We start from the raw sequence: 15702 nt of genomic DNA on the forward strand, positions 1-15702 counted from the left end.
CACTGTCATCTAACTATTTATAAGCTTTTGATTAACGGGAGCAGTCTATATCTTAAATTATAACAGCCCACTGCCCAGTGGGAAGAAACAAAGACGTTGCTCTCGCTTTTACAGTTTTTTTTTCTCTCATTTCTTGCTCTTTCCTGGTGCTCGTTTATCCCTGTCTAATTTGAAATGCATCGCTGCTGCTTGTTGAAAACTCAAACACGATTCTTTTTTCTTTAAAATGAAAGGAAGCTTTGTCAAATAGACATAGTGATCAGGGGGGGCTGACAAACACCCAATTAACCTAAGATATAGAAATGTGCATGTTTATAACAAAGCTCATGAAACTAATGGCAGGTGTCGGCCCAACCGTGAAGTAAATGCCTACGACGTAGAGGGGGACATGCTTCAGAATTGCTTTATGGAAGTGTCATTTTTCTAATAGATTTTACTCATAGTTGAGAGAGATAGCATTAGCAAAGCTACCCCCACCACCAACAAAGGACACAAGAGGGTTCATGCTTCCATTAAGTAGTGAACGCTGATTGTAGATGCACTATAATAAGGATTCAATAGATTTGACTCCCAATTTCACTGGCCGTTTTCCTGGATTTGGTAAAGCCATTCCAAATTCAGTTAGCTATGTAATATGCATGCGGGATATATCTGGCTTCCCGATTTTCACATATGATCCTGAAAAGAAAAATCTTGATCAAATTAAATTTGAAACTAGACAATATGTCCATACAAGATGCAATGAAGCCGAGTCTTTCTGCCTCTTCGCCTATTTTTGAACTTTTATCTCATCGTAAAACCATAGTTTTTTGTGTGAAGCCCGTGCGAGTGACCTAGTGAAAAAAGCACAGAAGATCTCAGTTTCGTCAGAAACTGATTCTGTGTACGCCGGATGAAAATATGTAGACAAGTACTCTTTGTTTTACCAGTAGATGTGACAGCCCGGTTTTATCTAGCTTCTCCCTTTTTAACCCTCTTACTTCAAGTAGTGCTGCCGACACTCGCAATATGATAAACAGGTCAGTACAAGATGTTTGAGTAAGATGGTTCTCTCTCTCTCTCTCTCTCTATATATATATATATATATATATATATATATATATATATATATATACCATCCATCTTGAGATGCACGGCTAATCTGCCCATGGGATCAGTCAGCCGACAGGCTAACCTTTCTTGTTCATTATTTGTCTATAATTTATGTTAGCAGTTAATATGATTTAATTATTTTCCTTCACATCATATAACGAAGCATAGCAGTTAATTTCTTTCTCAAAATAGATTCAGAAGATCTTTTCATAAAAAATACACATGGAAAGGGATGGAATCCGCTCATCCTTTTCTTGTTTGAGAAGCATCCATTCATCCCTATCTTCATACTACGTGAGATCCCTTTCTTGGAAGTTTTTCTTATCCAATCTGTTGTTTTTACAGCCCTTGATTTTTAAATCACCATACACTTTCACATAGGTTGGATTCTAGCGACTAGAAAGATCATCACTAAATGAAGCATGTAACAGATCACATCTACTGGTTCCCGTTTTTATAACAAGGAGAAACCACCATTAAAGGACACACACCCCAAGTATTGTACTTGTGATGTCCAACTTGAAGGCCTCAAGCTGACCCACCTAGCCAAGCCCTTAGGCTCTGATTTGATCAAAACAACCTGTAACAATGAAACCCCGTAACGTAGGGTAGATCCCGCAACGGAGAGTGTTAGAAATACAAGGTTGGTAGTCGGTAAAACCCTTGAGGTCCCCCCTGCCCAAAAAGAGTACAGCCAGCTTTGACCTTGCAGCCGTCGCCTTTGCCATGGATTTTGAACTCCTGACATCTCCTCAACTTAATGACATTCACACTAATTAACATTGAAATTCAAAGGCATGCTTGGACATTATTTGTAACTTTCCATAACAGCAAAGAGTCTTACATAGAGATTCGTGGAATATAGAATGTTGCAGAAAGTTGTGACGCACTCACAGCAACCAGTAAGACATTGACAAAGACAATCAGAATGGAATTGCATTTTGCTATTTGATCTCCAGGGACTCTCCATTCACGTCAGCCACGCTTTCTTCAATCTCTGTGATGTATGAATTGCCACCTGAAATCATGTGAGATGTCTCGACATCCGCTTTCTTCAACTCTGTAACTCCAACAACCTCCTTGAGCTCAGCAACACTTGGAGAATGAGCTCTGGAGATCTCTGACTCTCCCCTGATTTCAGAATGTGGCATCAGCTGCTCTCCAGTGATCTGCTCCTTTGGAATCAACGATTTTGGCTGTCGGATAGCTGCAGCAGCTTCAGGCATAGAAATAGGTGGCGGCGGCGGCGGGACCCAACCTCGATTAGCTGGCCTATCATCTAGTAGCATTTCATCCGAGATGGGTTTCCACTCTCTTTCGGGCTCAATCTCGGTTATTTTAACGGTCTTGCGCTGCCACCAAGGCTCTGAATTGTCAATGGTCGAACTAGTGAACCTGCCATTCAGCTGAGAAGTCCCATTGGCATGAGGCTCAAATCCTGAAACCGGCTTAACTTCATAACTGGTTCGACTCTGATTAACCTCCCATGGCTGCCCAATGACAAAAAGGGTGACTTTAAATCAACACCATGCAACAGTTTGCACATGAAATTATCAATAAAGACCACTCCTAGACCGAGAGAGGAACGAGGCTTTCTTGAACCATTTCAAAATAGAGGTTGTAGAGGGAACGAGAAAAAGGTAGAACAAAGGTTCACAGCATCATGCCTTTCATTTTAGACGCTCCAAATTTCTAGACAAATGGGTTACTGAGGCAGAAAATATATAGGCCTCACAAAGCAACATACCTTGGGTCTTGGCAAGAGACGGGGATTTGATAGTGGCTGATTCGGGTTGGGAGGCTTATCATTAATTTCCTTGGCATCAACCGACAGGAGACAAGTTAAGGATGATGGTTAATATAAGATCTTCCTAATCTAATGGAAATTCGTGGATAGTGGAAAATTGTGTAATAAATATAGCAATTACCTGAATATTAGGAGGCTTCTCACCTCTCTGTATCATTGCCATTATCTGTTTCACAAATTGGAACATTTAAGAGTTTCTCGTTAAAATTAAATTACAATGATTTCAAACAATTAAGTGCCAGAAGATAATTGTTGGTTCAATGGTTAAGAACTCGTTCATTATACAAATTTTCTCAAAAAGGTGTATACGTGAAAAGGAAGAATAGGCCATCAATGATTGAGCCATGCCCAGAAGAAAGTCAAATCTTTTGTTACAGCTGTCTAATTCTTTTCCTTTTTGAAAAGAAAAATGCACCATCAGTTTAATAATTTCTTTGATTGGCATCAGATGAATAATAATTGCAGTCAAAGAACTCAAAAGAGTACCAAAAGACTATACTTGTTTTCCCAGGACAAACATATATTAGATAAGTTTCCCTGAGCACACATCGACGCAATCAAAACAGCAAGAGAGATTTGCTAGCTTACTGAGAGAGAGAGAGAGAGAGAGAGAGAGAGTCCAGCTAGGTCTATTACACAATCATGAACCCCACAAAAGAACACCATAAACATGTCAGTTGCTAAGATATAACAATAGAAATGAAATAGCTGAACAGAAACATATCACAATAGAAATCCAAACAAGCAATCAAGGTTGGTAGGAAACCACAGCATCGTTTTTCATTATATGGTGGTTGAAATTAATCAAATGTAAGTAAAATGGCCTTAACATCGCATTGTGATGCTTAAAGAGATCTCATGCAACCAAAGGCAACATCTCAAAACATGCATGACCACTTCAAAAGGACAAAAGCCAGGTCCAAAAAGGAGTTCACAGCCGAGCTCTTTTGTTCCAGTTGGTCAAACTTACAACAATTGGCCTTAGCTTCAGAATCTTCACACCTTTGGAGTCCAATACAACATAATATGTACTAATTAGGGAAATGGTTTAAAATTTTAAGATTATTATACATTTTCTTTCAAATAACCATTAGGCACCAAAGCCCAACCTTCATGAAAGAAACCAATATAAATTGCAGATCAAGTCATGTCAGCTAAATGCAGTAAATTGCATAATTTCGTCTTCAAAGGGACGTTGAAATTTTGATGATGCTTATATTAAGGAGAAATGGAGCATTTAACTAGCCCATTTGTTACAGAACGTTAAACTAAAGAGATTGGGATCATCAAAAGTCCAATTATAATGAACCGAATGAGATAGATGGAGGAGGGGTCTTGGTCAAATCCCATGGGGGCTACACGTCACACGGACACTTCACTTAGCATGCCTAATCCATGTCAACATTTAGACTTGTTATTTTATCCATGCACACAAAAATACATAAGTCTATATGTGTATGGCCGTGTCCCCATGTCCTAATTTTTGAAAATTATTGTATCTTACCAAGCATATCTGCATTGTGTCCTGTTCCTTCATCCATATCCATGTGACAGCATGGGGGTTATCCCCCAGCTTGCCTATCAAAAGAAAAAAGTTCAATTATAACAGCATCTCTATGCAAGACAGACACATGCAAAGATCTGTTGGAAGTACATCTGCTACCACCACTAACCACACCAACCGTATATTTTCAATCTTTGTGGTATACTTGATGCAATTGGAATTTTTTCCTTCAGTCTTGTCATTTGATACTATAGCCTAGAACCCGATGGTTAAGCATATTTCATTATTTCTAGATCATTGTTCAACAGGCTGAACCTATGGGTATGAGCAGAACATATTGACGCCTTGCCTGAGCAGATGGTTAAGTAGCACCCTAACAAATTAACTATGAATAAAGCAATTTAAGTTGGTTTTACCCCTGCTAAACAAGATAAAAAGCAGGAAGGAAAACAGAAAGAAATCAGATGCCTGAAAGTGTGACCTAGAACATTATGGCATTCACAAATTCACCAAAAATCTATACCCCTAAGAAATTTAAAAAAATGACATGGTGACTTGAGATAGTAACTGTCACCACCATGGGAAATTTGTTTAGGCACTCTGGAACATTTCCTTGTCAAACCCCAGAATGAGCTACTTAGGCATTACATGGGTTCAACAATCCAATAGCCATAGAATCCCAACCCTCTCTAACATAAAATAGTAACAAGAATGGAAGTAATTACTGAGCCTTTAGGAAAATCTTGAGGCTTCTTTATTCCCTCCGTCACTCCATACCATTGATTCCTAATCCGAGTTCTCCCATCGTAGAATCCCATCCTCTTTTAAACTCAAAAGACAAGCAGGACCAGAATTCCAGAAATTACTAGAGTTTGCAGGAAATTTTAAAGTTCCATCAGTCCCTAAGCCACACTGAATACCCATTAATTCCTCAACTTATTTCTCTTGTAGGAAGAAGAATGAGTGCAGCCTATGCAAAGCGAGCTGTTGAGCTTTCTAAAGTGCTCACATAAACAACTCTCAGTGAAGAGGATGTGCACTTTTGCTACAACGCTACAACTGGAGCTATGCAAGTTGTAGTTGCTGATAAAGAGATTGGAGTATAGAGGTCCATTGTGGACTATGCGAGGGCAGTTTCTTCTTTCTGCAATGGTTCCTCACTCAAAGATGGTTGATCATAGGTGGGGAATGATGTAGGATACCATGTCTATGTGAATCCTACAAAAGTGGCACGGCATGTCAAAAGAAACAGATTTTAGAAAGGTGTGGAGCAAACCAAAGATTGGTCCAAAACAATTGCCTTTTAGTGATCATCCAAGGCTGAGCCAATAGAATTAAAATATAATGCATAAATACATCAAGAGTTGCAATAGTGCATAACGATGCATTCAGCATCTGATCCATTCCACAATTAAATAATTTAACAATGCCAAGTAGTCATAAACTGTAAAAGCCATAGGACAATATATGTAAAAAAGACTGCAGCAAGCATGACAAATAGAAGGCCATCAACTTTGTAATGTAGAAAGCAAAATCAAATTTTAGACGAAGTTGCTTACATCCATGTAAGACTTTGGATGTGGAGCAGCCACAGGTTCCATAGATGCAGATGCTGAATTAGGTCTCACTGCCATAAAAGCTGCATGTCAGAATGAAGAAAAGAAAAACGTCCGCTTTGTACAGGTAAAATGCAATGATGCAGATATGAGAGAAACCTGAAGCTTTGTTAATGATTAGCAGATTATTATATTTTTCCTCCTAAGAGAAACATCTCACACCTTTGAATGATGTAAAATCATATCAGCATGAATTTGTTAACCTTCTTAGAAACAGAAAGCATTCTACAGTTGATGCAATCAGCACAGTGAATGTTTCACCCACATGCTTCTAACTCCAGGTACAGAATTAAGCAAAAGGACACGGTGTATCTGGACTGCCCTTGGCTCGTCAGTTTCATAAGAAACGGGCAACTTTCTAATAACAAAAGAATCAACTACAACCGGATAAAGAATTGTTATAGATTCTTGTCGAGAAAAGAATTGTTATAGATTGTCAAACAAGGAAAAAGGGTACAAACAAAAAAGAACACAATCTTTATCATCACACACCAAGATTTCAGGATATTTAAGTTTCAGCTTTCAACCTAAGCAACTAAACGATGGTGCAGGTCAGTAATTGTCTTTGGTCTGTCATTGAATAATTATGTTATATTCCAATGTCTCAAAGACCAGGCTATACCTGGACATCGTTGTCAAATACAAGTTTTTGTCCAGTTCAAGTTGTGGCAAAAGTTTCACTTCTCTAGTTACCTTCATAGTCACATATAATATGGTCATTTTACTCACAATGTGAACAATTACACAATAATCATGTTAGCCACTTCCTTAATAGTAGATATAATGAAGATATTGGACTTCACAAATCCAGAGAGTTGCAAATTGCAATCACATAGGAAGAGAAAGACCTTAAAACACTAGAGGAAATGCATGAGTAAATTGCAACAACAAAATGATTGTACCATAGAATATTTGCCATGAATACTGCAGATCTCCCCTTAATTAGGTTTAACATGTTCAAAAAGTAAAGCACCTTAAAACCATGCAAAGTCACACCTAATAGGAAGAAGAAGAAGATAATGATGATGGTGAAGAAATGATACCCTTGCTGAACCTCTCCTAAATTCCCATATCCAGCCTCCATACTTCCTATCGACAAGCACTATAGACAGTTTATCACCTGATCCCTCGATGGCCCAAATCTTCTCCACTCCCTCATCCCAAAATAGAGCCTAAAACCAGACATCAGACTTGCACAACCTAGATTGAACTAGTTCTGACAACGGATTAGATTCAGTCTGGATCAGGCTCAATCAGGATCCCATCCAACACTTAACAACCTTCTCTTTCAGGCTTCTCAACCAATCAATACAACCCCAGAGAGCAGCTTTTTGCTAAAACTCGATATCTTCCAATATGATCATGAGCTAGAGATAAGAACTCAAACCTCTGACATCTGTAATCAGTGAGAATGTAGTTCTCATTGGTTGTCTATTGTTCCTCCACTATGTCACAGGGACTCGGCTAATAGGCCGCGCACCTGCATCGATGCGACGCAACAAGGGTGCAGGTGCGGGTGCCACACCAGGTGAGGTCAACCTGCATCCAAGGTCATTTTTGTTCAAAATTTAAAAAAAAAAATCCAACCCATTTTTTTCTTTCCTTTTTTATGTTTGATGAAAGGCAGGAAGGAGGGCAGAGAGAGAGAGACGGTGGTAGGGTGAGGGTTACGAAGAGAGGGAGAGAGGGGCGGTAGCTGAGGGTTATGAAGAGAGAGAGAGAGAGAGAGACGTGGGGGTGGGGTTACGAAGAGAGGGAGAGAGAGGTGGTGGGATGGGGTTACGAAGAGAGGGAGAGAGAGAGGGGTTTGGGTCTGAATCTAGATCCATATTTGATCTAGACCCAAACTCTCTTTTTATCTTTATATATATACCCTCCTGCACCCCCGCACCCAAGTTTTTTTAAAGTGTCGCATTGCAGCACCCGCACCTATGTGACATAGTTCCTCCATAATCAAGAATTCTGAATGCCTGAGGAGGGGCTCGGTCTGATTTTCCTTACTTTTTTTCTCATTCAAAACCATGCAAGGGACAACAATATACTCAACGAAATCCAAGTATAACCATGTTATTGACAACCTGGACCTGACCATATGTAGCATACCACAATAATGTACATTTGGTGTTCCCTACTTTTTGACACAGACCACATGTTATCAAATCCCAATGACAACATTATGTATTCATGGGAGTGCCAGGTCAAGCTGGGTCAGGCATCTGAATTTCTGATACATGAGTCTAATCCCATCCTATTGACAACCTGATTGGGTAGGGAAAAAGCTAAACCAAATCCAACGTGCTCTTCATTGAGTTTTAGATCTTAGTAGAGTTCCTGACTATGTCACATAGGTATGGCTGAGGATACAAGGATACAGTCATTTTTAAAAAGATTCCAATATGACATTATATATATATATAAAGAGATATGGAACAGAAGTCAAAATGGAGCATCTGTGAGATATAGGTTCCTGAATAATATGGATTCAGGCAATGCAGGAATTTGATCCTAATACGACCCAATAATGACCTTATTCCACCATGAGACAAGATGCCAGAGCCGGTTATAATCTGGTCCAATTATTCACTCCTCCCTCCTCTAAATCTAACGGCTCAAAGAGCAAAAGGAAGAAATAACATTAATCACTTCAACTCATATGTATCAAAAGTCAGAAAACACACAGAGATAGGATTCATGGTGGAGACCACATCAGTCTTAACTCTCAATATAAGTCAAATGAGTGGTCTCATCATGTTAGACCATAATTCATGTTCATGCACATGGGTGGATATGTTTATGTTAACAAAACTACTTGATTGAAAATCTAGTGCAACCACACACACACACACACGCATATGCAGACATGCACACACAGACATACACCCACATGCACACATGCATGCAAACATGCACCACGCACATCACTGTAGATAAAGTTTAATTGGGAATAGAAAACGCAAGTAATATCATCCAAAGGAGGCTTACCACCAGATGATTCTGTTTGCAATTTTTCATCCGTCTGCTTGTTGGCCGAGAGAGAGATATCTATTCTTCCTTCCATTTTATGGATTGCATTATGGATAGACTTCATTTCCCCTACTTGGGTATCGAGAACCCTCGTAAGTGATTCAAAGTATCTCCTCTCTAACAAGAACATATAATTTGAGAGAAAATGTAATTAATTGCCAAAAAGACCTGCATGAAACTCTAGGGAAAAAGTAAGAAATGTCTCATCCTTCATTTGAGGTCTAACCTTCATTTCTCGAAGTCAATATTTCTTGACTTGCTTTTGCTACATCAGCTGCTGCTGCTGCTGCTGTTTTGGCAGCAGCTACAGCTTCTTCAATTGCATTTGGCATTGAATGTGCTGGCTTTTCAGAAGCCTCATCTTCCGATACAACCTTACGTATCCAAGCTTTCAACCTAGGGATGACTGCAGTCTACACAGGAACATGACCATAGGCAGCCATAAATAGACTTTAGCATAAAGACCAATAAGAAAATGAAACCTAAACAAAAACATACAAACAAGGAACTGAAAAATCACATCCTGTTAACGCTAATGGGAGATTTTGTTAAACAAAACTATTAAAAGGTAAAGTCTTGTAATTACATGTCTTTCCTTATCAAAAAAATAAAAAGAAAAGAAAAGAAAAAGATCAAACCACCTACCTTAAAAAGGACACCAGTTCCAGCTCCTGAAGCAGCAAGCAGTCCCACAGCAAGAAGAGCATGGGACCAATGAAAGCGAGAGACGTGTGAATTGGCCGCTGTGGACATATTGTTAGGGGATACTGCTGAAGGTTTTGAAGTTTGAGGGGCAGCCTGAGACTGTGATACTGAAGACTGCAACTGGCCATCTGTTATTCATAAGAGAGATGTTGACAGATTTTACTAGAAATTGTTGGCTTCAGCAAAGCTAATAATCATATGATGTTAGGTTGTTTCAGGGAGAAATCAAGGGCTAAAGGTCTAAAAATCAGCTTCAAATGAAATTAATAAACTATAACTCAACAAACATTTAAAAAAAGGTGTTAAAAACACTCACCTTGAGTTGAAGAAGGCGCATGTGAACTTGCAACATTTGAAGGTGGATCCTGTAATTCAAATTCACTATGAAATTATAAACGTTAACAAAACCACTGCCATAAGAATATTGATCCTTGATATGTGTCTAGTAACATATGAACCTAAATTATGAGAAAATAAACAATAAATTTAACAAGTAAAAATCAAGGAAAGACCAAGTAACTTTCCTAGATTAAATATATGAATATCTTGCTTACAGGTACACGCCGGAAGGCTTCATCAATTTCCTCCTTTGTCAAGCCTTTCTTTTCAAGGAAAGAACGCCTGTAGATGACAGGAGAACTTCTAACCTTTGGATGTGAAAGAAATTTCACAGCATTCTGGACTTGATCCTCTCTCATAGGTTCTATATTCACAAAAACTGATTTTCCAATAGTTTCATTCAAAGACTCCGCTTTGGCATCTTGATCATCTTCCTTCATTTGCTTCACTGATTCAGACCCTGGTTCAGGAATCATAAATCAAATAACTCAAACTTCAGATCTGATTATGTTTCACTGAGCTAAAGCAGACAACTTGCATTGATAAAAAGTGCACAAAGCAAACAAAATTTTCATGTGATGAATTTCTAAACAATGAAAACAATTAATACTTCAGGCCTCAGCTCATCAAGTTAGACCAGTGTTATTAAAAACGTGCCTCAAGGAGCAAAAAGCGCGCCTCGCCTCGAGGCGAGGGCCTTTTCACCTTGAGGCGCACTTAAAAAGCGTAAAACCCTCAAGGCGTACGCCTCATGCGCCTTGAGGCAAGACGCGCCTCACCGTGAGGCGCGCAATTGAAAATCGGATGGGCCCAGACCCGTATGCTCGAAGGTTCAAGAGAACCTGTGTTTTTAAAAAAGACACAGGCGCCTCTCTCGAACCTTCTCTCCACTCTGTCCCCTCTCTTGAACCTTCTCTCTCCACTCTGTCCCCTCTCGTCTTCCGCCACCGCCGGCCACCACCCGCCGCCGGTCATCGCCTCTTCCACCTACTTCTTTCCTCTACTGAGAAGGCGTCGGCGACCCGCCGGCCACTCTGCCTCTTGCGACTGGGCCTCACCTTCTCCGACGAGAACGACAACCTCCCCACCCACCCCCACACCGGCCAGACTCTACCTCTTGCGACTGGGCCTCACCTTCTCCGACGAGAATGGCAACCTCCCCACCCACCCCCACACCGGCCAGACTCTGCCTCTTGCGACTGGGTCTCACCTTCTCCGACGAGAACGGCAACCTCCCCACCCACCCCCACACCGGCCAGAAGTTAGTCTGGGAGTTCCACGTCAAGGTCGCCAACTCCCCAAACGAGATCAACGCTGACTTGCGGCAGTATCTGACGGAGCGTGGCATCAACGTCGACGTTAACCTGCAGAACGGTATCGACCTGAACGTCCTCAGCCCCCAATTCAGGTGGTCGGGCTTGTTCATGAAGGACTGCATCATGTGGGTAGTGTTAGGGACGGCCTTCAACTTCTGCTGGATGCTGAAGGTCGTCTGGGGGCACGTGTGTAACACGCTGCAAGAGTTCCTAAGGTATGTGAGATTCTTCTTCCCAAGGTTCACTAAAGCATTTCTTATTTATTTATAATTTTAGATAATTTTTACAGTTTTTTTAAATAAAAAATTTTTTTTTTGAGGCGTACGCTTTGCGCCTCGAGGCTTACGCCTCGCCTCAGATTTTGGTGGAGCGCCTCGCTACGCCTCAACGCTTTTCACAACACTGAGTTAGACCAAACTCTAGTTCATTTTATCCCAGGTAAAAGCCATTAGTGATGGGAATCTAGAGCTTTCATGCAAGATCCATAGGTCTTAATGAGAGAAAGATCACACGATCATTTTCCCCAAGGTATGTTCAAAAGTATCCTGAGGAAAGCAAGTTGCTAAAACATTTTGCAAGGTATTCCCTCAACAAGAGATTCCCAGTCTTGATATGTGTCACATAGGAACCTATATTTTAGTGTATTATATACATAACATTGGATGCTTGATATGAATGCTTTGAACCTCACCGAGGACATGGCATTGGATAGAAATGATTGGAGGACAAGGATTCACGTGGAAGACCCAGAATGCTTTTCTTTTTTGGTTCATATCGCCGACCCCAATTGTTTTGGGATGAAGGCGTAGTTGTTGTTGTTGTTGTATATACATAACAGTGACACATTGTAATAATCAAAATTGTAGCTGTTTTCCCCTCCAAACACTCCAATAGAACCAATGAATAATGTACAAGTTGAAGAAACCTCTTCATTGTTGGAAGTCAATTTTGAGGGATCAAATCGAACTCTAGTAGCAAACTGGATAACTCAATTATCATAAAACCAAGTCATGATAATAATCCAGTATTACCAAAAATGAAAGGAAAAAGTCATTTTAATGATGTTTCCTATATAGACAACATTTCTTAAAGAGACAACAAGGAATAGATAATAAATAAGACTTGGCCTTTGGCATCAGTTTTCAAGAAGCAAAGTGCACTTCCTAACAAAAGAATTTCAAAGATCAATCACTGCAGTTGACCCTTTCTCCAAGTAACATCCTATGGCAGTATGCCTTTTTCATCAAGCAAAACCATAAACACCAGCCAGTGCATGATCATGCCTGATTATGGAAATACATGATACACCAACAGTTTTAGCAGGTTACAGTAGGAAAAGTGAAAACAGGAAGTCAGTATATGAATAAGGTCTTTAATTTAATGGATAAGGCTCTACTTGATAAATGGCTGTAAAAAGTTCATGGCATGCATCCAAATTATAAATCCTACAATAATTAACCAATAAAACAAAGATCCAGATGAAAGCTTGGTACTTTCATAACCAAAAAATTCCATATAAGCATTAGCACTTCTTTTTTCCTTTTTTTGCACTGAAAATGCCCATAAAATTATTCAAAGTGACTAATTCTTTTCTTTTTTAACACAAGCATGCAAAAGCACAAGGTTGCAAGGAAGTAAAGAAGTATAAAATTCACAGTAAAACAAGCATCAAACCACAAATTATATTGAGTCAGTGAGCCTCACCATTTGTCAGATTGGGTGGAGCAGTAGACTCACTTCCCATACTCACCAACTTTTCTTACTCAGTACCAAACCTATAATGGCCAACATATACCAAAATAAGACACATTCATAAGCAACCAATGAGAATACGCCAGAGTGGTACATATTTAGCCCACATATACCAAAATAAGACACATTCATAAGCAACCGATGAAAATACACCAGAATGTTACATACTCATAAGTCATAACACAAGATTTACCATCCCTACACAGCTCTGGAAGCTAAAATATTTGATACATGGGTTTCCTATCTTCAAGCATGTATGGACTACCAATGTCATTGAAATAAGACTAAATAAATTATTTTACCTAGTCAATGTTTAATGGACTCATGGTTTGAATATGCATACAAGCAGAAAAATATCCAAGAGAACCTAATATAGGTTTTTAAGCAATATTCTTCTCAAAACTCTGGCCTTGAGATACTCAAAATGATTATTTACAAGAATACAACCAATTCACAAAATATCATGGAACATTGGCACATTTAAAACCTAAAAACCCATACAAGAATGATAAATGAAAACCTAACAAACACGATTTTGAGGCACAAAGCTTAAAATAAGGAGGGAAAAATGTACGCTCAACCAATCATTAGTTAAAGTAAATACCAATGAGCACTATCCCCTTAAATTACATGAAAGTCAGATAGATACAAGGGCGTCTTAACAAGAATTTCACCTGAATAAGTATTAAAATTTTGGGTCTGCTGGATGAAAAGATCACCAGAAAGCATGAGTTGTTTTGTATGGTCTTGTTAATGGGTCAATAGCTTATTGAAGTCTCAAACCAGAGGACATTATAGCAACCATAACAGGTGCATAACTAATCAGTGCACGATAGGTCATCCCTACGCAAATAGAATAGCTGTGATGTACGTTGTTTGCAAAGATACCTTCCTAGTAAGGTATACCAACAAGGCAACCAAGGCCTCAATCTGGCATACAACTATCCTAACCAATAAAGACAGGTGGGAAAAGGCAAAGCATCTCTACGAATTCAAAATATCATGGATGGATGTTCATATAGCAAAACAGAACCATAATCTCAAAGATTAGCGCTCGTACTTTCTTGGTACCAAATTCTTATATTTAAGACAGTCTCTAAACACTTTAATACAAATATATTTATCTGCAATTTGCATGCATGTATGCCTACCTATCAACTTAACCCACGCAAGAGCAAAGAAACAATGAGAGAGAGAGAGAATGATACTGTGTAAGCAGAAAAACGGAAAGAATTCATAACAACGAACTCTTCTTTCGATAGATGTGATCAAGTGATCAGGAAGGCATGAAACAGCATATCGAAAATCCAATACAATTAATCATTAATAGATCGAAACGAACGACCACCTACAACTTTCAGAACCCGCACAACAAGAATCGAACAAGAAATTTGAACAACTAATGAAAATAAACCGCCATAAAATCGGGAAATTTGACAATTATATCGTCCGAAGGATAAAAAAACGCAAAATTCCATCTAAATCGCAAAAAACACCGAAAGGACACAAACGAGAAGAAAGCGAGAAAAAAATTTATCGAAGGAGTTTCAGAGACGAGAGAAAAATCCCAAAAAAATGAAAATATGAAAAATCGAACAAATAGGCCAGACCGTGAAGACGATTAGTATATCACTCACCGCGACGATGAAACCCCTTAGCGATGGTCCTTCCTTTAATCAAACCAAGCGGCTTCGGAAAATCCTGATTTTCAAGGGTTTTTAGGGGAGCTCAGAACTCAGAGGCAGTGATCCTGCTCTCCCTTCCTCCCCACTCAGAACCAAAGAAAATGAAACAAAATTGAAGCAATAAGATAAAACACTTTTTATATAGGAAGGAGGCTATGAACCAAAAATGGACCCACCGAATTTCAGATGGATTTGAATCCGAACCAGATTGTAATGGGGCCCACTTTTTATGCCCTGGGATGCAAATGGGTCGGATCCAGGATAAAGGTTTTGTAATTTTTTGCTGTTCCAAATTCGATCCGGATTCGAACCACCTTTCCATCCTTATTTATGCTCATAATAAGTATGTTACAAGGATACGCTATTTTTGCCGTATATCCCTAAGTGACACGAGCAGGACACCCTGATCACGATTTTCATTGATTAAAACATTAAAAAAAATTTGTCCTGGCGTACCGTTCTGAAAAAAAAAAAAAAAAATTGTCTACTTGCCAGAAGAACCTGCATCCTGTGTCCTCATGAAATCATGTTTGGGAATCTTTGTGATATAGCTCATATAAGTCATAAAGGCCCTTTGATTTTTTTTTTTCTAAAGGCAAGTTGGGGTTAGCCAGACCTCTACCAGATTTCATTGAAAAATAAAAAATGCATGCATGAGTATCAACCCTCGAAGGGATCCATCCAATAGGGGGGATGGTGTTTTGGCTGGTTAAATGGGTAAGTATTTTAAGAGATAGAGTTCGAATTACAACTTGGTTTTTGAACAATGCACCTCTCAAAACTGTACAAAATTTGTTTCAAATCTTGGGAAAATCCAAAAACGATCTATTTGATGCGATGATTTTAGAGGGGCCCACCTTCA

The 15702-nt window shown here is 39.3% G+C and overlaps 1 protein-coding gene across 4 annotated transcripts; it reads right to left on the bottom strand.

Annotated features, from left to right (window-relative positions):
* Nucleotides 1–1853: 1853 nt before the first annotated feature.
* Nucleotides 1854–14952, bottom strand: LOC149832319 (peroxisomal membrane protein PEX14-like). Of its 4 annotated transcripts, XM_090014444.1 has the most exons (11): nucleotides 14793–14952; nucleotides 13108–13178; nucleotides 10303–10547; nucleotides 10065–10113; nucleotides 9689–9876; nucleotides 9270–9456; nucleotides 9002–9160; nucleotides 5963–6030; nucleotides 3021–3065; nucleotides 2840–2908; nucleotides 1854–2582 (listed from the first exon to the last, which is right to left on the bottom strand). In XM_090014444.1, the coding sequence occupies exons 2-11, from the start codon at nucleotides 13145–13147 to the stop codon at nucleotides 2037–2039; spliced, it is 1596 nt and encodes a 531-aa protein (XP_089870570.1). In that variant the 5' UTR covers nucleotides 13148–13178; nucleotides 14793–14952; the 3' UTR covers nucleotides 1854–2036. The 4 variants fall into 4 exon arrangements, with proteins under 4 accessions (XP_089870570.1, XP_089870572.1, XP_089870571.1 ...); XM_090014446.1 differs by lacking the exon at nucleotides 2840–2908; XM_090014445.1 differs by lacking the exon at nucleotides 13108–13178 and having other exon boundaries at nucleotides 14793–14909.
* Between the last annotated feature and the right edge of the window lie 750 nt (nucleotides 14953–15702).

The sequence above is a fragment of the Nuphar pumila genome, chromosome 7 (assembly GCF_984573655.1).
Source record: "Nuphar pumila chromosome 7, dmNupPumi1.hap1.1, whole genome shotgun sequence".
NCBI classification, from domain to species: domain Eukaryota; kingdom Viridiplantae; phylum Streptophyta; class Magnoliopsida; order Nymphaeales; family Nymphaeaceae; genus Nuphar; species Nuphar pumila.